Below are 24,752 nucleotides of genomic sequence, written 5' to 3'. Positions count from 1 at the left end.
GAAGAACACCCAGAATAGGAGACTTTTATTGAAACAGATATTTGAACTAGATTATAACTTTTATAAAAGAAAGAAATAATAGGGACTAAACTAGAGCAATAAAGAAACTTTCTGGAACTAACAATCAAGATCTTAACATTATAAAAATTCAGTAGACAAACTGAAAAGGACTATCACCATTGGGAGTGAAATTAGCATCTTGGAAGTCAAGTGTAAAAAGTATCTTAAAATACAAAGAACAAAATTAAAGAGATGGTAGTCAGGAAGGAAAAAAAAGAGTCTAGGAGAAGAAATCCAGGCAGGAAGAAGTTCACCAGCATGTGAATAAATGTTGTAGAAGGAAAAAAGGGAAGAGATAGTGGCGGTTAATAACTAAATAATAACCAAACTAGAAATAGGGGTATATTAGTTTGCTGCAGGTGCCGTAGTTAAGTGCTGCAAACTCCATGATTAACAGAAATTTATTGTCTCATAGTTTTGGAGGCCAGAAGTCCTAAATCAAGTTGTTGGTGAGTTGTTTCCTTTGGAGGGTGGTGGGGGAGGGATCTGTTCGAGACCTTCTCTTTGTGGCTTGTAGATGGATGGCTCTTTCTCCATGTGTTTATTCACATCATCTTCTCTCAGTGCATGTCTGTCCCCTTTTTGGATTAGAGACCAAACTCAGTTTGGATTAGAGACCACTGTAATAACCTTGTTTAAATTTGATTACCTCTGTAATGACTTTTTCCAAATAAAGAGCCACATGCTGAAGTACTGAGGTTAGAACTCCCAACACTTTTTTTTTTTTGAGGAGGGATATAATTCAACCCATATTGAGGGGAAATTTTTCTGATCTTAAGAAAAAGACTTCCAAGGACTCACTGATCCCAAGGCGAATAGAGTTTATGCTTAGGCTCCTTAAAATACAAAAATCCTTGAAAGTCTTTCAAGCTCCCAGATGGGAAATAGATGACTTACAATAGAAAAAGCATCAGAGAAATAATGGATTTCTTACTTGCAGCATCAAAAGGTAGAAGACAGTAAGAATATCTACAGACTGCTGAGGGACTGTTATACTCAGCCAACACATCATTCTATCTGTTTGAAGAAATACATTTTCACATATACAGGGAATCAGAGTTTATTACCTTCGTATTCTACCTGATGAAAATAATTTAAAGAGTTCTCTAAAGAATCGAGTCAGAACAAAAGTTCAAGAGGGGTAAGACAAAGGGAAGAGGAAACCATAGTAAACAATATATTTACATATAACAGATGATGAAATTTATAATAAAAATGTTTAAAAAGTAGTAAGGATTGTTGAAAAAGAAAAGCAATACTAAGAAAACTAACAGGCTGTAACCAAAACCACATCAACAAAGAGCAGTCATTAGAAGGGTGTGGAATTAAAAACAGGACAGTGCAAGTATAGGGTCATGGTGGGGAAGGGATATTGTTACAGTATTTTCCTGAGATAGTATGGTAATAGTAGGATGGAAAAAAATTGATGTTTTGTCATTGATAATGGAAAAAGAGTATGAATGGTAATTTCAGCCAATCAGGAAAAATGAAAAAAGTAAGAACTGAAGAAAGTAAGATAAATACTAATCAAAGTAAGATGAAAGAGAAAACCCATGTTCTTACACTAAATGCAAATGAGATGAATTACCCTATTGAAAGACCTGTTCAATGGGACTATTCAAAACAAAAAAATAGAAAAATAAAAAAATAATAAAAATCCCAGGTGTATATTGTTTAGGGGCAGCCTTTAAAAAAAGTCACCCAGATTGAAAAGTAGCAGATAATGGTAAATAGACAGGCAGGATGATTCCAGGAAAGTCCAAACCGAAGCAAATCAAAGTATATTACAGATCTTATTTGACTTAGAACTTCCTGGATAGACCACCGGAAGCTGAAAATGTATTTCATACATCTAACCTCCCGAACATCATAGCTTAGCCTAGCTGACCATAAACGTGCTCAGAACACTTAGATTAGTCTACAGTTGGCTAAAATCATCTGACAGAAAGACTATTTTATAATAAAGTATTGCATATCTCATGCAATTTATTGAATATTATACTGAAAGTGAAAACCAGAATGGTTGCATGGTTACAGGATGGTTGTCAGCGTATTGGTTGTTTATTCTTTTTTTTTTTTTTTTAAAGATTTTATTTATTTATTCGTGAGAGACAGAGAGAGAGAGAGAGGCAGAGGGAGAAGCAGGCTCCCAAGGAGCAGGGAGCCCGATGCGGGACTCGATCCCAGGACCCCGGGACCATGACCTGAGCCGAAGGCAGACGCTTAACCATCTGAGCCACCCAGGCGCCCTTGGTTGTTTATTCTTGTGACTGTGTGGCTGACCTGGAGCTGCCCATGTCACCACAGAAGGTCATACACACATGACTAGCACAAGAAAAGATCCGAGTTCAAAATCTCAAGTATGGTTTCTAGTGAATGTGTATTGCTTTTGCACTATTGTAATGTTGAAAAATCCCAAGTCAAACCATTGTTAGTCAGGGACCATCTGTATTTATTTCAAAGAGGAATTTAAGATCTTTTAATGGTACAAGATGAAGTGTTATGAGATGATAAAAGACTTGATTTTAGAAAAAGACTTGTCAAAGTTGTTTATACTCAACAACATAACAGCTAAATATATAAATAAAAAATTCTATTATTCAATGACTCAGATCCCTTCCGAGAATAACCTTTATCTGATCAACGATTAAAATCTTTAGGTATCTTGAAGAATTTCCTTGTTGCAAATTATTCTGCAACCTTAATTTGCTGTGTGCTTTTATCTGTCCTGAGATCTAAGTAAATTTGACAAAGATGTTAGGTCTGTAAACAAGTTTACTTTTAAATTCTTTGCCTAGAAGCATCTAGACAGAATTTTGTGTGTAAAAAGAAATTTTACATCTGAAAACTAGCCATTTCAAATTAAAATTATTTTAGTGTTATAGGTGGCTTCAGGGAAGAGTTACTGAAGTTTATTTCTGTTTTGGCAGTGTGAGTGAATTACTTACAAAATTCTAAGATTTTATAGTTGTTTTTATAGAGTTGTCTATTATTTGCAGAAACCACAATTTTCTGGCAGTTTTGCAAATTATCTACTCTGTGTATAGCAAAAACTTGTTTTCCGACTTCATAAAAATAATATTTTAAGATTAAGAACAAAATATATATAAAAGTACACTTTGGGGTCAATTTTTAACTCTTGTTTTAAGAGTTTTGAATTTGTGACACATATAAATGTATTAATAACTACTAACATTTGTAAAACGTTTTATAAAAACATGTTTTACATATTTTATCTCATTAATATAATATAAATGTAACACCCAAACTTGAGTTGTCCATTCTGATTCAGTGAATCATAGATCTTACCCAAAGCCAAACTTTGTTAATGATTCAAAGAATACAAGCAAGCACCAAGTGCAGATGGCATATTCTTTTTTTGGAGGATCCCCAGACTGTCAGACACAGATTCCAAAAATGTCCTTTTCTTTTGCAATAGGACACATTATGGTTTTGGATTAACAGAATAGTTTTGAGCAATGTGTGCAAAAAAATAAATAAATAAATTGCACAAAGGAAGTTGTGTTGGTTTTGGAACTTCTCTGTTTTTTTTTTTTTTTTTAAAGATTTTATTTATTTATTTGACAGAGAGAGACACAGCGAGAGAGGGAACACAAGTAGGGGGAGTGGGAGAGGGAGAAGCAGGCTTCCCGCGGAGCGGAGCAGGGAGCCCGATGCGGGGCTCAATCCCAGGACCCTGGGATCATGACCTGAGCCGAAGGCAGACGCTTAACCGACTGAGCCACCCAAGCGCCCCTGGAACTTCTCTGTTTTATATTCTCTTAGTTACACAGCTTACTTGACTACTCCCCATTTTTCAGCCATAAATTAATAAATGCATAATTCCAGGCTCATTTGTGATGAGCAGTCCAGATAATTGAGCTATATCTTGCGAACAGCATTTTCTAGATAGGTACTCTCGTATTTTTCTTTTTTTTTTTTTGAGATTTTATTTATTTATTTGACAGAGAGACAGCGAGAGCCGGAACACAGGCAGGAGGTATAGGAGAGGGAGAAGCAACTACCCGCTGAGCAGGGAGCCTGGGGCTGGTTCCCAGGACCCTGGGATCGTGACCTGAGCCAAAGGCTGACGCTTAATGACTGATCCCCCCAGGCGCCCCTCTTTGGTATTTTTCTGCTAGTAAGTATCATTGATAGGTTTATAAGGCTACCTTCTGGTTTGAGGTCATTAGTGTATTACTGGGATCCAGGGCTGAGGTCTTTCATTTCCCCTCCCCCAGTAGGTTGAGTGGATTACCAACCTGTTCTTAACCCTTTCCTTCCCAATGCGTAAGAGTGGTGGAGTTGGTTCTATATAGAAAATTTTGCTACAGTAATCTTTTAAAAGTTTCCTTTATAAATTATCAGTGTTCTCAGTTTTGGGGGTTCATGCTTGAGAAAATGAGCAATTAAAATGGATACCTGCTGATACTGTGTAATTTTTTCAGGGTTTATATTGCTAAGTATCCAATAGGGATAACAGGTTATCCCTAAATCATAAATAGTTGCTGTGATTATTTCATATTAACATATTTCATCATAAGAATCTTCAGGTATATATTTAAAACTGCTGCCCCTTTACTAGAAATTTGAGATAATAGGAACTAAGGTTGGAGTTGGAAAGATTTATTAAGAACTTAAAGCTACTTCAATGTAGTATGTTAGGTCACACCAGAGTATGGATCCATTTGCCATTTAACAAAAAGAGTTTGTCATGGTTCTCCTATTCATTGTGTTTTCTATAACCATTCTTTACATGTGGTTTACATTGAGAAGAGCCCTCACAGCTAGTAACAGATTTTTAAAAATATCCTCTGTGAAACTCTTATTCTTAGGGAAATTTGTTCACTTACTAGGCCAAGAGCTTAATAAAAAAAACTCTTAATATAAGAAAGCTGTTCTGTCTAAAAATTCATTTTTCAAGTAGACGTGAGCAAGTCCAACAGTTTGCGGAGTTTACTTAGATCTTAGGACAGATGATAAGAAAATTAAAGATGTCAAAATCTGTAAGAATTCACACACCCAAGGATTGTCGTTAGTGATGAGATAAAGATTATTCTTTGAAAGGATCGTCATAGAATAATAGGATTTTGAAACTACTAGAACCTTAGAACTCAATTAAACTGGCTCACTTATTTTAAAAAGAAGAAATACTACTAAATATATAATTATTAGATCCAGCGTATTATATGTTTCCTTTTGTTTTGCAATTCCAGCTCTTAAAATCTACATGTGGGCCAAATGCCGTAACTTTAAATGTGCATGTTTGGTTCTTCAGTCATATCCACAGGCCTCTCTCTGAGTTTTCTTTCAAAGATTGCACTATATTTATTCACAGAGTAATTGTTTTTTGAATTTTGCAACTAGAGCCTACTAAGATGAATGAAAAAAAGTTGGAAACAACTCCACAGCAGCGGAAACTTCCTGAATGGATGTCTGTGCAGAATGAGACCTGTCCTGCAGTAGAAGGAAAGGTATGTGGTTCACCAATTATTCTTTCAGATGGGAAATTTAGTGTAAATTTGACTGTAAAATCAGTCAGTCCTCACTTGTAAACTGCAGGTCACCATTTAAGTTAGTTGCTGTTGGGTGATTGAACCACAACCTAGTCATTTATTGGGTGAATGGGATTAAATTTTAATGGAGCTTACAAAATGGGGATTCTTTTTTTTTTTTTTAAAGATTTTATTTATTTATTTGAGACAGAGAGAATGAGAGACAGAGAGCATGAGAAGGAGGAGGGTCAGAGGGAGAAGCAGACTCTCTGCCGAGCAGGGAGCCCGATGCGGGACTCGATCCCAGGACTCCAGGATCATGACCTGAGCCGAAGGCAGTCGCTTAACCAACTGAGCCACTCAGGCGCCCCACAAAATGGGGATTCTAACTCTGTATTTTACCTTTTTATCTAGTTTGTATGGTTGACCTTACTAGTTTGTTCTAATTTAGATAATTTAGACAGTATTTATTTTGGTGAATTTTTGTGCATAAGCAAGTTTAAGTTTTCTTAGATTCAAGATCCACCAGCCACTCTTCAGAAACTTAAAGGCAACATTATTACATCTAGAATACTAATATAATTACAGAAAAAAATTAATAAAATAAGTGCTCTTATGAAAATAGGATTAGAAGTTTGCAAATAAGCTTTTTAGAAAAATAATTTTTGGATGGCTTTATTTTTGCTACGTTGTCCTTATGACTTCGTTAGTCTATAGAACATTAGTTGATAAAACTTAGAACTATAATTTGAGTGCTTCACTGAACTTTAATTTTTCCATGAACATCTCTTATTTAACTTTATTTGTGCCTTTCTGTAATCTTATTTAACTCAAGGCATCTATTCAGAAGAGTGTTTTCGAAGATGACCTCCCTTTCTTAGAATTCACTGGATCCATTGTTTATAGTTTTGAAGCTAGTGATTGTTCTTTTCTGTCGGAAGATATTAGGTAAGAGATTTGAATTTTCTAGTTTCATTTGAATTTGGACCCTTAGAAGATAACTATTATAACAGTATTTGTAAGTATACTGAATTTTATAGTTAAGGTGTGTTCCATAGATAATCATTTCTACATGTAGAATATCATTTGACAAGTTCTAATTTTATGTTAAAAAAATCTTAAAATCACTGGATTAAATGTGTAATGTACCTGTTTGTTCATTCATAATCCTTTCTATTACCTAATTTTTTATTACTTTCAGTATTTAAATACTTAAATAAGCACATTGTTTATTTCACCAATGTAGGACCAAAAAATGCAAGAATTATTCAACCTCCAAGTGCCCCTTTTATATTTCATTAAAAATAACAACGTAGTAGTGAATAATGGTTGTGATCAGCTCTGTTGCCTTTAGCAAATGATTCCTAAGAACATTAGAAATGACTGTTAGTATTTTTTAAAATTGCCTTGTTAAATTAGGACTATGCAATAATGCAATCCAAGGCTCTTAAAGCATTTTACAAGGAGAGAAGTAGGGAATTCATTCAGATCTTCTTTGAAGTTGTATACCTGCCTTTTTTTTTTTTTTTAAAACTGTTGTACATTGCAATGGTTAAAAGATACAGAGGTAAGTTAATCTATTTATTAATGATCTTCTGGTGGTAGATGAATTCTAGAAATAGTATTCAGGTGTCCTCACTCCTACTTTGGTTAACTGCCCACTTTTGGGTCTCATTATATAGAACAAAATTTGTCTCATAGAGAAGGTAAAATCTGTCATTTATGATTATATCTTAACTCTACCATCTTACCTTTGTCAGTGCTCTAGCATGTCATATCTAAAGGCAATAAGCTTAAAGTGATTTGAGGAATGTAGTTCCGATGAATTCTGTGTACATTATGATAGGCAGACTTTTTTTTCTTACCCCCACTGGTTACCTTAAAGATTTTTGCTATCACAGGTTTTCAACAATTTGATTATGATATGCCTTTGTGTAGTGTGGTTTGTCTTCATCCTGCTTAGGGTTCATTGAGCTGTTTGGGTCTGTGGGTTTCTAGTCTCATCAGATTTAAAATATTTCTTTAGATTTTTTTTTTTTCTCCTTATCCTGTTACTCTTTTCTCCTTCTGGTAGTCTCTATACACACAGGTTGGATTGCTTAATACTGTGTCATTGGTCATGGGGTTCTCTTCCCTTTCAGTCTTTTATTGTTTTTCTTTAATTCTTTTTCTCTCTGTGTTTTGGTTTGAATTGTTTCTTTTGCTATGTTTGCAAGTTCACTTTTTTGTAGTGTCCATCATCCCATCCTGTGAATTTTTAATTTTATTGTATTTTTCATCTCCAGAAGTTCCATTTGTTTCTTTTTAGAAAATATCTTCCATTTTGGCTCTCAGATTCATGTTTTCTTTTAAATATTTGAACATACTCAGCATATTTATAATGGTTGTTTTAGTGTGCTTGTCTGTTAATTCCATTATTTTAGTTATTTTTTCTATGAAATGATTTTTATCCTGTTTAGGGGTCACATTTTCCTGTTTTTTCCTACTGCCAGTGGTTTTGATTGGACATTGTGATTTTACCTTGTTGAGTGTTGGATTTGCTTCTTTTTCTTCAAAGAAAAGAGCTTTGCTCTGTCAGGCAGTTAAGTTACCTGAAGATCAGCTTTTACCTTTTGAGCCTTTATTTTTAAGCTTTATTAGGGTAGGTCGATAGGAGTCTTTACTCTGGGAATAATTTAGCCCTATAATAAGGTGTGACCCTTATGGAGTCTTTGCTGACTGCCCCAGGCGATCAACAAGACTCTCTAAGGTGACTTTTCAGAGCTTTAATGCCTCTTTCCTGCATGTAAGCCCTAGGAATTGTTCATCTGATGATTCCCTGGTTGTTCTTTGTGCATACTCTTTCTTGCCTAGCTCCCTCCTCTCCAGTAACTACTTCCAGCTCCTTCAGCGTGTCTGGCTCTGCACCCTGTCTCCCTAACTCAGTGCTCTGCTTTGACTTCTCCCTGTTCTGGTGTCTGGAAAGTCCAGATAGAAAGCGGGGGCAGCAGTAGGGCTCCCCCATGGTTTCCTTTCCCTCAGAGAGCATAGTCCTGTATTGCCTATTGTTCAGTGTCTGAAAACTGTTGTTGTTTACCTATTTTGTCCAATTTTCTCTTTGTCCAATTTTCTGTTTGTTCATAGAGGAAAGGTATGTCGATCACTGTTACTCCATCTTGGCCCAATGCAGAAGTTGAGATTCTTTTGTGATACACATTTTTAATTTTTAAAAATTATAAAATACGCAAATATAAACAAAAATAGAAAATAATACAACAAAACCCTAGGTTTAGCAAATCTTAATATCCATTTTCTTTAAATCTTTAATAAGAAATGTTACGATAAAATACAGCTGAAACCCCAGGTATGTCCTTTCTGATTCTCCCCTCTGCAGCCCTCTGAGATACCTTCTATCATGAGTTCAGTGTTTAACATTCCCTCACATGTTTTCTATTATATCTATATTTTTATATCCCCAAATATCATATGCTGTTATGAGAGTCAAAAACACAACATTTTATGTTTTTTGTATATGTAGCTTTATTTTAATTTATATATAATATTTGTTTCTGTATGCCACAATTTGTCCATTCTTTTGTTGATGGAAATAGTTGGTTTCCATTTTGCCAGTAAGAGCAGTATTACAATGAACATTCTTTTTTTAAAGCAAATTTTTATTTTTTAAAGATTTATTTACTTTAGAGAGAAAGCGAGAGAGAGAGAGAGAGAGAGCGAGAGCGCGCACACGTGCGAGTGTGAGTGGGGGGAGAGGCAGAGGGAGAGGAGAGAGGAACCTCAAGCGGACTCCCCGTGAGCGCGGAGCCTGATGCAGGGCCAGTCCCAGACCCTGAGATCATGACCTCAGATGGAATCAAGAATTGGATGCCTAACCGACTGGGCCACCCAGGTGCTCCTGCAATGAACATTCTTAAACATCTGTCTGCTTGTTTGCATCTGAGAGTTTGATATATTTATGAGAAAAAACTTGCAGGTCATAGGGTTTATACATCTTCAGCTAAATATTGTCAAAGCCTTTTCTAAAAGGATTTTACCAATTTACATTCACCAGTGTTTGAGCAGTCCCACAGGTAGATATCTTTCTCAGCACTTGATACTGTGAGACTTTAATTGTTGCCACTCATATATATATGAAATTATATCAATTAATTTGCATTTGATTTCAAGTGAGGTTTCATGTCTTCACATATTTATTTGACTTTATTGGCTATTTGGATTTTCTTATGGAAATTGCCTGTTTATATTTTTCCTCCCCCTCCTCCTCCTCCTTCTTCTTCTTACTGGATTATCTGTCTTTTTCTTACCAACTTTTCAAGGAATTTTTAATATTTTCTGGCTATTTATTATCAGGTATTTGTATCATAGATATCTTCTACCATATATGGCTTGTCTTTTAATTTTTGGAATGCAGAAGGTATATAGAAGTTAAAATTTTAATGTAATTAATTTGCACTGTTTTCCCCCCTGTAGCACCAATCTATCTACTGGAGGTGTGGTAGGATTTGACATGGAATGGCCACCAATATACAATAAAGGGAAACTGAGCAGAGTTGCACTGATTCAGTTATGTGTGTCAGAGAGCAAATGTTACTTGTTTCATATTTCTTCTATGTCAGGTTGGTATCTCTTTTCTTTGTTTCATTTTTATATGGTTGATAGTTGTATTATGTCAACTTTATCCCTATAAAATTAAGCTTTTGAATTAGCTGGTGCTTCTCTCATCACCTTACATTTATTGAAGTATTCATGTTCCATCTGATTCATCCATATCCCTGTTTTATTTATTTTTACAACATCTCCATCAGGTATTGATATTATTCCTGGTTTAGACAGTATAGAACTGAAGTTTTGAGGGGCTAAATGATCAGGAATATACTGTTAATGTTAGCAGAGGAAGTTTTCAAACCAGTTGTTTTTCTTGTCATTTATCAGTCAGGACTTTGCTTTAGGTAAGAAAAGAAATGCTCAAGGTGGCAGTACCTGGGTGGCTCAGTCAGTTAAGTGGCTGCCTTTGGCTCAGGTCATGATCCCTGGGCCTGGGATTGAGCCCCACATTGGGCTCTCTGCTTCTCCCTCTCCCTCTGTGCTCTCTCTTTCAAATAAGTAAATAAAATCTTTTAAAAAAATACTCAAGGTGAATGTGTTTCTGAATTTAAGCTTAACATAAACAAATTTAAATATAAACATAGAATGTGTAAGAAGTAGAAAATAAATCAATAGGGGCGCCTGGGTGGCTCAGTTGGTTAAGCGACTGCCTTCGGCTCAGGTCATGATCCCGGAGTCCCTGGATCGAGTCCCGCATCGGGCTCCCTGCTCGGCAGGGAGTCTGCTTCTCCCTCTGACCCTCCTCCCTCTCATGTGCTCTCTCTCATTCTCTCTCTCTCAAATAAATAAATAAAATCTTAAAAAAAAAAAAAAGAAAAGAAATCAATAATACTTGATAGAACCTATGGAAATAATAATAAAATGTTACAGTTTTTCCTCAGGGATTAAAAATGTTGCTTGAAAATGAAGCAATTAAAAAAGCAGGTGTAGGAATCAAAGGAGATCAGCAGAAACTTCTGCGTGACTTTGATATCGATTTGAAGAATTTTGTGGAGCTGACAGATGTTGCCAATGAAAAGGTAGGCATAAGGTGTGCACTTGTGATGAGCCTCTGGTGTTGTGTGGAAGTGTTGAATCACCATGTTGGGACACCTGAAAATAATATTTCACTGTATGTTAACTAACTGGAATTTAAATAAAAACTTAAAAAAAGGTAGATGTAATATATATATTATTTACATAAACAAGATTGTGTTTCACAGAATGTCCCATCTATCTGAATGTTAGATATTTTGAAAAAAATACTTTAAGCTGTATGTTATTGTAACAATAAAGAAGTCCCAAATGAGTATTCCATAATGAAAACCTTCAGTTCTAATCCATTGCCTTAGAGAAATTTCTTTAAGCTAGCACCCCCCTTTAGTACTATTTCACTTTATTTCATATATTTGTATATTTAAATATTGTATTTTAAGTTTTTCCTTTGATCCATTTATACCAATAACAGTTTTTTTTTTTTTTAAGGGAAAGCATAATGTAGCTCTTGTGGTATGATGGGCTTAGTGGAGGTTTGGCCATCAATTCCGTCACCCTTATTTCATATATTTTATTAATGTAGTCATTAAGTTAAATTCGCATGTTTAGCCAGATAGTCACTGGGCTGGATAGAAAGCGTACCAACCTATCCAGCTTTTTTCCATGAATAATACTTTTACAGTCCAAGAATTTTAATACCTACATTGGGGAAATTCCAGAGTTCAGTTCTTATAATGTGGACTGAAAATGAGGTTTCTAGTGATGGGAAATTTATTAAGGACTATCTCTGCCATATATTTTGGTGATAACATTTCCAACTTTATTTGCGGCATGGGCATTTGATGGTATTTAGGAATATCTGAAAATAGAATTTTTTGCAGTATTGATTTTTCATTACTTCTAGCTGAAATGTACAGAGATCTGGAGCCTCACTGGTTTGGTTAAACACCTCTTTGGCAAACAGCTTCTGAAAGACAGATCTATCCGCTGTAGCAATTGGAGTGATTTTCCTCTCACTGAGGATCAGAAACTATATGCAGCCACTGATGCGTATGTATGTACCAAAGATCTTTAAATTATGATGTGTTTTTTATACTTTATAATAAATTACTTTAGAAGAATTTTGTTGTAATGGTTGTACAAACTCAACTAAAATATTTTAAATCAGGTTGGCATTAAAAATGCTTAAGAAGACATTCAGTGAAACTGATAATTCTCAATACTAATTAGCAAGTACCAAAGTGCTAGTATTTTTAATTGTCATGAAGCCAAAATAATGTCCAATTTATGTGTAATAAATGTAATCTCTCTGAAAACATGGAAAGCTAATAAACACAGGCTGAGTAAACGCAAATGGTACTGATGATGTATTTGATTTATAAACAACTTCAGATAAAAATAATTATAGTTTCTATATTGAAACTGGCATTATTTCTTACAGTTACATTTAAAATGTGCTAAAAATTTAGGAAAATTACCTCCAAATTTAGCTTTCCACTGCTGTTAGTCAGTTGTATTTTCATATTTACATATTCATACATACTGAAATTTGGGCTTATCTTAATGTTTAGCATTATTTGTTTTTTGTTTTTGTTTTTTGCAGGAAATATATTTTATGTCCCTGTGGATTTCTTTTTCCCTAATTTATACTTTCTTTTTTTTTTTTAATTTTTTTTTTAAAGATTTTATTTATTTATTCATGAGAGACAGAGAGAGAGACAGAGGCAGAGGGAGAAGCAGGCTCCCCGTGGAGCAGGGAGCCCGATGCGGGACTCGATCCCAGCACCCTGGGATCATGACCTGAGCCGAAGGCAGACGCTTAACCGACTGAGCCACCCAGGCGTCCCTTTAATTTATACTTTCATTTGTAGATGAATATCTTGTTGTTTCCCTTTTTGCATCTGTTTTTAGGCCTGGAAACTCCTTTTTTTAAAAACAGAAAAAAATTCAATCTTGTCAGGAAATAGGGTGATAATTTTCCTTTACATTCTGTTAAAAAAAAATCGTAGAACTTGTTGAGAACTCGTGCAAGTTCTGTAGCATTTTTATTCATGAAAAATCAGTGTGACTTGGTTGTTCCTGTTAACAGTGCCTGGAAGGAGGGCTGTTCATACGCCAACATTCACAGCTGATTTAATGAGATACGGGGGAGTGGATATGTGTCGCCAAAACAGATTTCTCTTACTTGATTGTATTTTGTTGGAGTCCCACTTATAAGTTACTTGATTTGGATAACTCCTTAAATATCGAATATTAAAAGATAAAAATTTAAAACTTTTAAGGCGCAAGCAGCTTACTTTCTCCGTTCTCGAAATTGGTGTGGTGATTTAATGAAGACATAGATCTTTGTGTAACACAGTAAGTTGAATGCAGCTTTTTGGGTGCTTTGGGAGTCACTCTTCTGGATTTTTCTAAAGATGGGACATATAGCTTTATTTTGGTTATCTTTAGCATACTCTTCACCTTTCTGCTTTTTCTCTTAATAGGCCGGTCTCATCATTTATCAAAAATTAGAGATTTTAGGTGGTGCTGTGCAAAGGTTTGCTATAAATAAAAAAGGTATGTGGTGCTCTAAAAATAAAAGATAAAATTTGAATTTGCTCTTTTATGAGGTTTATCTTCAAAAAGTGAATATTTACACATGTGCAAACTGTTTAGTATTACAACTTCTTGAGTGTCTGAACCGTGTTGACAATAGGGTGTGAGATCTCTCTGGTCAAAGATTAGAGTTTCAGGCACATTACTTGTGGCAGAGGAGGACTTACTACTGCTTTGTCACATTGCTATTCCTTAGGCTTCTTTAGGTGGGGCTTTGTGGCTTTGATAACATCAGTGACACAACCAATTATCTCCCAGGCTGGAGATTATTACATCCTTGCTATAAATAGTTAAAGTGTACTAGTTACTTTATAGTGTCCTGGTTTAAATTTCTAAATTTTTCTAGGGTAAGATAACTGCTGTTTTTCTCCAAAAAGTATGGCCACTTTGTTCAACTTCAGTGCTTTTCTCAGATACCTCAATAGGTCAGCGATAGCAGACCTGCATAGTAGAGTGGAAGAGCATGGGCTTTCATGTCACAGAAATCAAAGGGGAATCCCTGCCATGTGACTTGAGGTTTACATGTTTCCCCATGTTTGGAATGTAGCTGATAGCCACATACCTATTGCATAGAATAGTTGTGAGCACTAAGAGGAACAGAATATTATAAGCAACTGTATTGATCTACGGAGTTGTTATTCCTATTCTTGTAGCTTCTTTTGGAGATTTTAAATAATTGTATTTGTTATGATGTTAATTAAATGAGGGGCGCCTGGGTGGCTCAGGCATTAAGTGTCTGCCTTTGGCTCAGGTCATGATCCTGGGGTCCTGGGATCGAACCCCACATCGGGCTCCCTGCTTCTCCCTTTCCCACTCCCCCTGCTTGTGTTCCCTCTCTTGCTGTCTCTCTCTCTCTCAAATAAATAAATAAAATCTTAAAAAAGATGTTAATTAAATTAGTGATTTTGCTAAATAAGCTTAAAGATATGGTGTGACCTCCTCATTTAAAATTATATTGTACCCTTATTAATTGCCATTGAGAAGGGATTCATGTTCTTTGTAATAGACCCTCCTTCTTTACCTAATAAGGTAGAAGACCCCTTATGCTTTCTTTCTTTCCCTGGAAAGCCACTTCTGATGAGAGCTTCCTGACTCTCTATAGCCAAAGGTACTGTGGCTAGAAATTACCTTGCTTAAATTGAGCGGATGATAGGTTTTTGAAGCTGATCTGGAGAACAATATAGAACTCATTTAAATCATAACAATTAAACTCAATAGAGGGGATTCATGGTTTTCTGAATTTGTGGTTTGCAGAATTACTTCTAGGTTATACATGCAATTTTGTCTCTGATTAAAATGCTTCTAAGGAAATGTTTAAGATATTTCTCACTAATGTACCATATATTTAAAGTCACCACTAGAAGTCCTGGTATCAGTGTACCTGTCATTTCAATACTGCATTGTTTGACCCTCACTTTTATTCTTTATTGCATTATATGTGTGAGTAAATTTTGTTTGACATCTGAAGTGAGGTACCTTGACTAGGATCCTAGTGAATTGTAACAAAGATTACCAGTCTTTCTTTTTTTCCTCACTCCCCCTCCTCCCTTCCTGTTATGAAGCCAGAGGTATCAGCCTCACTGTTGTTTAATTTCCCTGGTGTATTTATATATGATAGTTTCAAATGACCACTTTTGGTTATACAATTGTGTTTTTTCTTCTTATTAAAGAATTAAAGTGGATTATAATATCAGAAAATAAAAGGATATTGCACATTGTTTCTCCTTGTTAAAATATTAGCTTACTCCAGGATGGTCCTAATAAACACTAAACAAGATACCAGATAAAAATAAACTTACTTATTTATTAAAATTTTTTTAGCACTTTATGATGTGGGGATACAGTAATGAATAAGGCACTCATGATCTGCTTCCTGAGAGGGAAATCTACAGGTTTGTAGGGGACATAGAGATGAAAAAAAAAGGCATAGGTATAGGGAGATGAGTCTCATGATGTGGGAAAACAAGGCGTTGTGGTTAGCACATAGGAGAGCCATCGGATACATATTTGGAAGTATTGCAGTATTTCCTGGAGAAAGTGATGTTTAAGGCAAGACCTGAAATAGGAACAGGAGTTAGGTAGCGAAAGAGTAGAGGAAAAGTGTCATAGGCACAGGAAACAGCAGGCGCAAAAAGAGATCATAGTATCGACAGGCAACTTCATGAAAGTAGTTCAGCGTGGTGAACTGCTGAATATGATGGAGTGAGGGATAGAGACGCAGAACAAGGAAAGCAGATAGGCCATGTTTACATGAGGAGTTTAATTTCCTCCTAAGAGGTATTGGGGGGTTTAAACACAGGAGTGACATGAATTACATTAAAAAAAAAGAAAAAGAAAAAGAAGAATAACTTGGGCTGTAGAGTAGAAAATGGATTGTAGCTGGGCAAGGGTCATGGTGGGAAACCTCCTTAGGAGGCTGAGAGAGCAATCCAAGGGAGAGGCAGTGGTGACCCGGCTTGGATGGTTGTATTGAGAGTGGAGAAGGGGATAGATTCTAAATACATTTACTAGAGCAGTAGAGTCAGCAGAATTTGGTGTGATGATGACAGCCATGTGTCAAGGATCATTACTGTGTTGTTGCCACGAACAACAGGGGTGAAAACCACTGAAGAGAAGGAGCAAGCTTTGGAGCTGAGGAGTCACAGTTGATTTTAGACACATTAAAGGAAGGAGGGCTGTCAAATAGCAAGGTGGAGGTGGCCAGGGGCACTTAGATATCCAGGCTGTGGCTCAGAGGACAGTTTTTGTTAGAGATAAAAAACTGGGACTAAGAATTTTGAAGAACTCTTAGTATTTCATGTTTGCATGGGGGAAGGGACAGCAAAGGAGTTGCCTGCCATTGGCATAGAAGGAAATTAGGAGATACGGTTTGCCGAAAGCTAAGTGAAGAGCTACATAGGAGCAGTTATCAATCTGTTTTAAGTCCTGCTGAGAATTTGAGAAACTGGGGATTTAGAATTAATCATCAGTTTTGGCAACATGGCAACGATTTGTAACCGTTGACCCCAGCAGCTTTGGTGTATTGGCTGACAAAAGAGTGTTCCGGGGAGAGAGTGGTTTTTGGGGGCATGTGCTATTAAAACAGAAAAGGGTCCAAAGGCTTTGGGAACATAAAGGTGCTATAAGCAGAGCAAGAGTGGAGTAGTGGAGTGGTGTGAGTAGAAATCACATTAACGTGAATAGAAGAGTTATTAGATCTAAGGAACATGAGAAAGTATGTATAAATAACTTCTTTTTTAGAAGATTGGTTTGGAAAGGGGCTACTCATTCATTCATTCATGTGACATATTTGATGGGTTTTTATTATGAGTCAGGCACAGTTTCAGTTATAGGGGAAAGTGGACTGAACACAGGAGACCAAGCGCCTTCACTTCATTTCACTGAAATGAGCGAAAGAGCCACGTGACTATCTGAGGGAAGAATGTAGCAGGCATCGGGGAAAGAGCTAAGTGTCTGAGGGTGATTGTTTGCCTTATTTGAGGAACAGTGAGGATAACTGAAGCAAAATGAGTAAGGGTCAGAGTGGGAGGAAATGAGGCTAGAAAAGGAGCTTAGGCCGGATCATTTAGGGCCTTACAGGTGGTGACTATGGCTTCATATTTTATTAATTACAATAAATATAAAGTAGAGTGATGGGAAACCCTAGAGGGTTTGGAGCAGAAAAATGACATGATTAAATTTAAAAGGATTTTTTTTTTTTTTTTGGCTGCTATAAAAGGGCAAGTGTTTAGACAGGGAAGGCTGTTAGGCTACTATAGTAGTCCCAGCAGGAGATGACACTTGTTTGGATTAGGCTGGTAGCAGTAGAGATGGTGAGAAGTGGTAGATTGTGTATATGTTTTGAAGGTGTAGATTGTGAAGGATTTGCTGATGAATTCTCCATAAGGGGTAAGATCTAGAGACTGAGAGGACAATGTTTATTTTGGTTGGATCAGCTGAGTGAATGGAAGGATCAGTTACGGTGGAACGATTATGGGAAAAGTGGGTTTGGGTGAGAAAAATCTAGATTTCAGTTTTGGATATGCTAAATTTTAGGTGCTTATTGATATTCAAGCAGATATCACAGTTGGAAATGTGATTCTGGAGTTCAGGGGAAAGGTTGAGGTTGGAGATGTAACTTTGGGAAACATTAAGATATAGATGGCAGTTAAAGCAGTGAAAGGAGATGAAAGAGGGAGTGACTGGAATAAAGAACAGAGGGGGCCTAAGTATTGATGTAGAGGGCACACCGACATTTAGAGATCAGGGAGATGAAGAGAGCACATTGAAGAGGGTCTGAGAAGGGGCGGTAGTGAAAGATGGAACGTTGAGAGGTGTCGTGTCCAGAAGCCTCAGGAAGAACATGTTTTAAGGAGGAGGAAGTTATCACCTGTTTTAAATAGCTGAGAATCTGAAGGGGATGAGGAACTAGACCTGACAATTAGATTTGACAGTGCGGAGGCCCTGGGTAACCTTTCCCAAAACAGCCATGCTGTAGTGGTGGGGGCGAAGGCTTGGTTGGAGTCTGTTTAGGGGAAAATGGGAGTAGAAAATTTGAGACAGTGCGTGTGGACAACTCTTTCATGGAATTTTGCTGTAAATGAGAGTAGTTCTGTGAGTACAGACTAATTAGCAGATGGGGGGTGGGAAGATGAGATAGTTTTCTTTTTCTATTTTCTTAGTGTAATGAGGAGTGAGGTTGTTCCCCGAGTAAAAGGAGGAGCAAGCAGATGTTAGAGGCTTGGAGAAAAAGAAAGAGGTATGAAATAGTCATCTCGATAGTAGGAAAGTGGGAAATATAGAATATTTAACAGTCACTACTGAGGATTCCTTTGAGATCTCTGTCATGAATTTAAAGCAAGCTGAGTCATCTTGGCTGTGTTTTATCTTCAACTGTAGTCAACTCTTTGAGTATAGGCATCAAGTAGGTAAAAAAGCTGGGTTTAATTAGAATAGGGGTTTTCCTAGATAAAAAGTACCATGGAGGGAGGAAGGAGCAAAAGAGGTCAGAGTCCAGACGTACAAGGGAATGATTATTAAAAATGGGTAAGAAAGGAAAAAAAGACATTGTGGGGAGTGGGAGGGATAAGGTATATGGAAAAGGTGATAGGATCAGTGGATTTGGCACTGAAAGTGGAAAGAATAGTTGTACTGGGGAGGGCATCCTGGAAAGCAAGCCAGCATGCTGGTGTTCAGAGGGTGGAATGCTTACAATTGAAGTTTGGAAGTAGTGACTTTATTGGCAATTATAAGGTCAAATGACTCTCGAATGGGTGGCTGAAGTCAGTGGAGGAAAAGATTGTTGGAAATGGAAGGATCAAAGCACTGAAAAGGCCACACTTTTAGGTGGAATTATCACAGGAGTAGTAGTGAAGGAAAAGACAGTGAACCAGGCAGTAAAATCTTCAATGAATGAAGGGATGTGATTTTGAGGTCACAAGATGCGGCAATCAGGAATAACAGATGGTACAGTCCTATGTCGCATGCTTCAGAGGAGCTGGACTTTTGAAGGACAAGAGAAAATGGTGATGAGCTGTAAGAAACTCTAAGCAGGGGAAGGATTCGAGGAAGGAGCGCAGGTGTGGTGTTGATGGAGAATGATGTACCAGACAGGATGAAGTTGAGAGTTTGGAAGATAACTGCTGATTGGAAAGGCTTGCATTTTATTTTGGTCATGACTGATAAGAAGGGAAGTGAGGCATGGCTGTTGACTCAGGTTATGTTTACTAAACTATGTTTCATAACTAATAGCCCACCGAAATCAGTTCTGATTTTGATAGTGTAGATGGGTTCAGATTCTCATTTCTGCCTTCTTCTGCCTAGGTTGGTAACCACTGGTTGTAATGTGTATGAATGTAGATCATTTGGAATTTATTCTAAAATTCAAGTAGCAAAAATCTGAAAGGGAAATAAAGTGAGGTGATATGGAGATAGAATAAGGAAGTCCTTTTGTTGGAATTCACTTAAGGAAAGAAAATGAAAATGTGACCCCTAATACTGTTTAAATAAATGGCTAAATAAATCTCTCTGCTTTGTGGTTTGAAAATTAACATTGATTCTTTTTGTCCAGAGGAGGAAATGCTGCCTAGTGATGTGAAGAAACAATTGACTTCAATCTCTGAGGATATGATGGATCTGGCTAAGCGTCTTCCTGACACTTTGAAAAAATTGGAAAATCCACAGAGGTTATATATTACCTGTTTTTACCAATTCTGTTTGTTCTTACTGCACATTCCTATTTATAATGAATTACTGTTTATTAAGGTAGACTCAGAAATTTTCAAAAACATTTTTTATTTAAATTCAGTCTAGTTGACGTATACTGTAGTATTAGTTTCAGGGGTAGAATTTAGTGATTCATCAGTTGCATATAACACTCAGTGCTCATTACATCACGTTCCCTCCTTAATGCCCATCACCCAATTACTCCATTCCCCCACTCACCTCCCCTCCAGCAACCCTCTGTTTGTTTCCTATAGTTAAGAGTCTCTTATGGTTTGCCTTCCTCTCTGTTTTCATTTTTTTTTATTTTTCCTTCCTTCCCCTATGTTCATCTGTTTTGTTTATTAAATTCCATATATGAGTGAAATCATATGGTATTTGTCTTTCTCTGACTGACTTATTTTGCTTAGCATAATACCCTCTAGTTCCATCCAGGTCGTTGCAAATGGCAAGGTATCATTCAGGACACTGGGATCATGACCTGAGCCGAAGGCAGACAGTTAACCAACTGAGCCACCCAGGTGCCCCGCAGGATTTCATTCTTTTTGATGGCTGAGTAATATTCCATTATACACACACACACACACACACACACACCCATATCTTTATCCATTCATGAATCAGTGGACATCTGGGCTCTTTCCATATTTTGGCTATTGTGGACATTGCTGCTATAAACATTGGGGTGCACGTGCCCCTTCAAATCACTATGTTTGTATCCTTTGGATAAATACCTAGTAGCTCAACTGCTGGGTTGTAGGGTAGTTCTATTTTTAACTTTTTGAGGAACCTCCATGCAGTTTTCAGAGTGGCTGCACCAGTTTGCATTCCCACCAACAGTGTAAGAGGGTTCCCCTTTCTCCACAACCTTGTCAACATTTGTCATTTCCTGAGTTCATTTCAGCCATTCTGACAGGTGTGAAGTGGTATCTCATTGTGGTTTTGATTTGTATTTCCCTAATGCCTAGTGATGCTGAGCGTTTTTCTTGTGTCTGTTGGCCATTTGTATGTTTTCTTTGGAGCAAATGTCTGTTCATATCTTCTACCCATTTCTTGCCTGGATTTTTTTTTTTTTTTTTTTTTGGATGTTGGGTTTAATAAGTTCTTTATATATTTTGGATACTAGCCCTTTGTTTGATAAGTCAGTTATCTTCTCCCATTTCATAGGTTGTCTTTTAGTTTTGTTCACTGTTTCCTTTGCTGTACAAAAGCTTTTTATCCTGATGAAGTCCCAATAGTTCATTTTTGCTTTTGTTTCCCTTACTTTGGAGACATATCTAGCAAGAAGTTGCTGCAGCCAAGATGAAAGAGGTTGCTGCCTGCATTCTCCTCTAGCATTTTGATGGATTCCTCTGTCACATTTAGGTCTTTCATCCATTTTGAGTTTATTTTTGTGTATGGTGTAAGAAAGTGGTCCAGTTTCATTCTTCTGCATGTGGCTGTCCAATTTTCCCAACACCATTTGTTGAAGAGACTGTTTTTCCATTGGATATTCTTTCCTGTTTGGTCAAAGATTAGTTGGCCATAGAGTTGAGGATCCATTTCTGGGTTCTCTATTCTGTTCAAAAAATAGAAATGGAAGGAAATGTTCCTTCTATCCATATTTCCTTGAAGGTTTTTATAAAGAAAGGATGCTGCATTTTGTCAAATGCCTTTTCTGCATCTGAGAGGATCAAATGGTTCTTATACTTTCTTTTATTAATGTGCTGTATTACGTTGATTGATTTGCAGATATTGAATCACCCCTGAAGCCCAGGAGTAAATCCTACTTGGTCATGGTGAATAATCCTTTTAATGTACTGTTGGATTTGATTAGCTAGCCTCTTGCTGAGAATTTTTGCATCCATGTTCATCAGGGATATAGGTCTGTAATTCTCCTTTTCAGTGGGGTCTTTGGTTTTGGAATCAAAGTAATGCTGGCCTCATAGAATGAGTTTGGAAGTTTTCCTTCCATTTCTATTTTTTGGAACAGTTTCAGAAGAATAGGTATTCATTCTTCTTTAAATGTTTGGTAGAATTCCCCCGGAAAGACATCTGGCCCCGGACTCTTGTTTGTCGGGAGATTTTTGATTACTAATTCAATTTTCTTTCTGGTTACAGGTTTGTTCAGGTTTTCTATTTCTTCCTGCTTCAGTTTTAGTAGTTTATATGTTTCTAGGAATTTATCCATTTCTTCCAGATTGTCTAATTTGTTGGAATATAATTGCTCATGGTATTCTCTTATAATTGTTTGTATTTCTTCAGTGTTGGTTGTGATCTCTCCTCTTTCATTCATGGTTTTATTTATTTGGCCCTTTTTTCTTTCTGATAAGTTCTCGAGGGGTTTATCAATCTTATTAATTCTTTCAAAGAACCAGCTCCTAGTTTCGTTCATCTTGTCTATTGTGTTTTTGATTTCTCTGTCATTGATTTCTGCTCTAATCTTTATGCTCTTCTCCTGCTGGATTTAGGCTTTAGGTGTAAGGTTAGGTTGTGTATTTGAGACCTTTCTTGTTTCTTGAGGAAGGCCTGTATTGCTATATATTTCCCTCTTAGGACTGCCTTTGCTGCATCCTAAAGGTTTTAAACTGTTGTGTTTTCATTTTCATTTGCTTCATGTATTTTTAAAATTCTTCTTTAATTTCCTGGTTGACCCATTCATTCTTTAGTAGGATGTTCTTTAACCTCCATGTATTTGTGGTCCTTCCAAATTTCTTTTTGTGGTTGACTTCAAGTTTCATAGCATTGTGGTCTAAAAATATGCATGATATGATCTCAATCTTTTTGTACTGGTTGAGATCTGATTTGTGACCCAGTATGTGATCTGTTCTGGAGAATGTTCAACGTACACTGGAAAAGAATGTGTATTATGCTGCCTTAGGATGAAATGCATTGTATATATCTGTTAAGTCCATCTGGTCCAGTGTGTCATTCAAAGCTCTTGTTTCCTTGTTGATCTTCTGCTTTGATGATCTGTCCTTTGCTGTGAGTGGACTGTTAATGTTCCCTACTATTATTGTATTATTATCAATGAATTTCTTTAATTTTGTTATTAATTGGTTTATATAGTTGGTGCTCCCAAGTTAGGGGCATAAATATTTACAATTATTAGATCTTCTTGTTGGATGGACCCCTTTATTATGATATAGTGCCCTTCTTCATGTCTTATTGCAGTCTTTGGTTCAAAATCTAGTTTGTCTGATATAAGAATGGCCTTCCAGCTTTCTTTTGATGTTTATTACCATGATAAATGGTTCTCCACCCCCTCACTTTCAATCTGGTGGTGTTTTGGGGTCTAAAATGAGTCACTTGTAGGCAGCATGTTGATGGGTCTTGTTTTTTTATCCATTCTGATACCCTCTATCTTTTGATAGGAGCATTTAGTTCATTTACATTCAGAGTAATTATTGAAAGACATGAATTTAGTGCCATTGAATTACTTGTAAAGTCGCTGTTCCTGTAGATTGTCTCTGTTCCTTTCTGGTCTTTGTTACTTTTGAGCTCTCTCTCTGATCAAAGGATCCCCTTTAATATTTCTTGCAGGGCTGGTTTAGTGTTCACAGATTCCTTTAGTTTTTGTTTGTCCTGGAAACTCTTTATCTTTCCTTCTATTCTGAATGACAGCCTTGCTGGATGCAGTATTCTTGGCTGCATATTCTTCCCATTTAGCACATTGAATACGTCATGCCAGTCCTTTCTCGCCTGCCTGGTCTCTGTGGACAAGTCTGCTGTCAGCCTCATGTGGGTTGACTGATAGAAATTTGCTTCAGTACATGCACGTAGACTGATCTATAAATTTGAGAAATATCTTTTCAGTTGTTAAATTGCCCATTAAGAAGTTTAAGGCTTTTTTATCTGCTTTGTAGGATGTTTTATGAAACAAGGCAAAATAAAATTCAGATGTCCACAGAAAGGAAAATATTTTAGATTCAAAGTTGTCATTTTCTTTTGTTATGGGCATCTCTCATTTAATTATATTCATGGTTTGGTCACCTAAAATGTATAAATAAAAACAACTTTTATATTTAGTAGCTTCATTTTTTGGGTTTTTATCTGATTTTATAAATAGGAATTTTACGTAATCACTAGACTATTAGAACAAGAGGCATTCAGATTTTAAATGCCATTTTATAGCTAAAGCCCTAGATAATTTGAGATATTTGGATTAATAGACATTGGATTACCAGTGCCTTGTAGCTAACTCTGGAACCAGGCCTTTCCCTAGCCTTAATTGCTGAATGACTTCCTTTAATAGCAGGAATGCTCTTGAACAGGGAATTATTACAATATAGTTATATATTGAGGCAAAAATACTTTGTAGAATGTCATGCAGTTAGTTGAAACAGAATTCTGATTCTGACAAAATACAGTGTTAGTGTATTTTTTTTGGTTGAGATTGTGATAAATTTTGATTCTGATATTTCAAAATATGATGATTCAGCTCTTTTTCAAAGTCCTTTTTCCCCCCTAGCAATTTGTTTTAGTAGTTTTTATGTAACCGAGAATTTCTGAAAGACATAACTGTCAAATGGGGATAGGTAACAATAAAGCCATTTCATATTCAATTTTACATTTTTCCCTCTGTGAAAGAAAAATAATCACTTTTATGTGATGTTTACATGTATTTCAGATTTTTGTTCTAGCACTTAAACTATTGAATGTAAATTATGTCTGCTTAATGCTTTGCTTTGTAATAACAAAGCTAAATAGGTTTTCTTAAAACTTGAGAATGGGAAATAACTGGATTCATTTTTTAGTAAAGAAAGATCTTGTCAAGTTTCAGTGTCAAACAAGGACTAGTTAAATTTATTTCAGGTTCTTTGTAAGAAGCCTACAGTAATA

General features: G+C 36.3%; 1 protein-coding gene across 1 annotated transcript in view; it reads left to right on the top strand.

The window, feature by feature from the left end:
* The first annotated feature begins 4,532 nt into the window (after positions 1-4,532).
* Positions 4,533-24,752, top strand: part of WRN (WRN RecQ like helicase) — a 111,639-nt gene continuing 91,419 nt past the window's right edge. The window contains exons 1-7 of the mRNA XM_035003828.1: positions 4,533-5,534; positions 6,391-6,503; positions 10,023-10,168; positions 11,028-11,176; positions 12,037-12,186; positions 13,619-13,691; positions 19,780-19,894. Coding sequence (XP_034859719.1) covers positions 5,439-5,534; positions 6,391-6,503; positions 10,023-10,168; positions 11,028-11,176; positions 12,037-12,186; positions 13,619-13,691; positions 19,780-19,894 — 842 coding nt within the window. The 5' untranslated portion in view covers positions 4,533-5,438. The remainder of the gene's footprint in view (positions 5,535-6,390; positions 6,504-10,022; positions 10,169-11,027; positions 11,177-12,036; positions 12,187-13,618; positions 13,692-19,779; positions 19,895-24,752) is intronic.

This window comes from Mirounga leonina, unplaced genomic scaffold, assembly GCF_011800145.1.
Source record: "Mirounga leonina isolate KUSES-001 unplaced genomic scaffold, KU_Mleo_1.0 Mir_128, whole genome shotgun sequence".
In the NCBI taxonomy this organism is placed as follows: domain Eukaryota; kingdom Metazoa; phylum Chordata; class Mammalia; order Carnivora; family Phocidae; genus Mirounga; species Mirounga leonina.
Note: the sequence above shows the minus strand (reverse complement) of the source record. Positions and strands in the feature narration are given on the sequence as shown.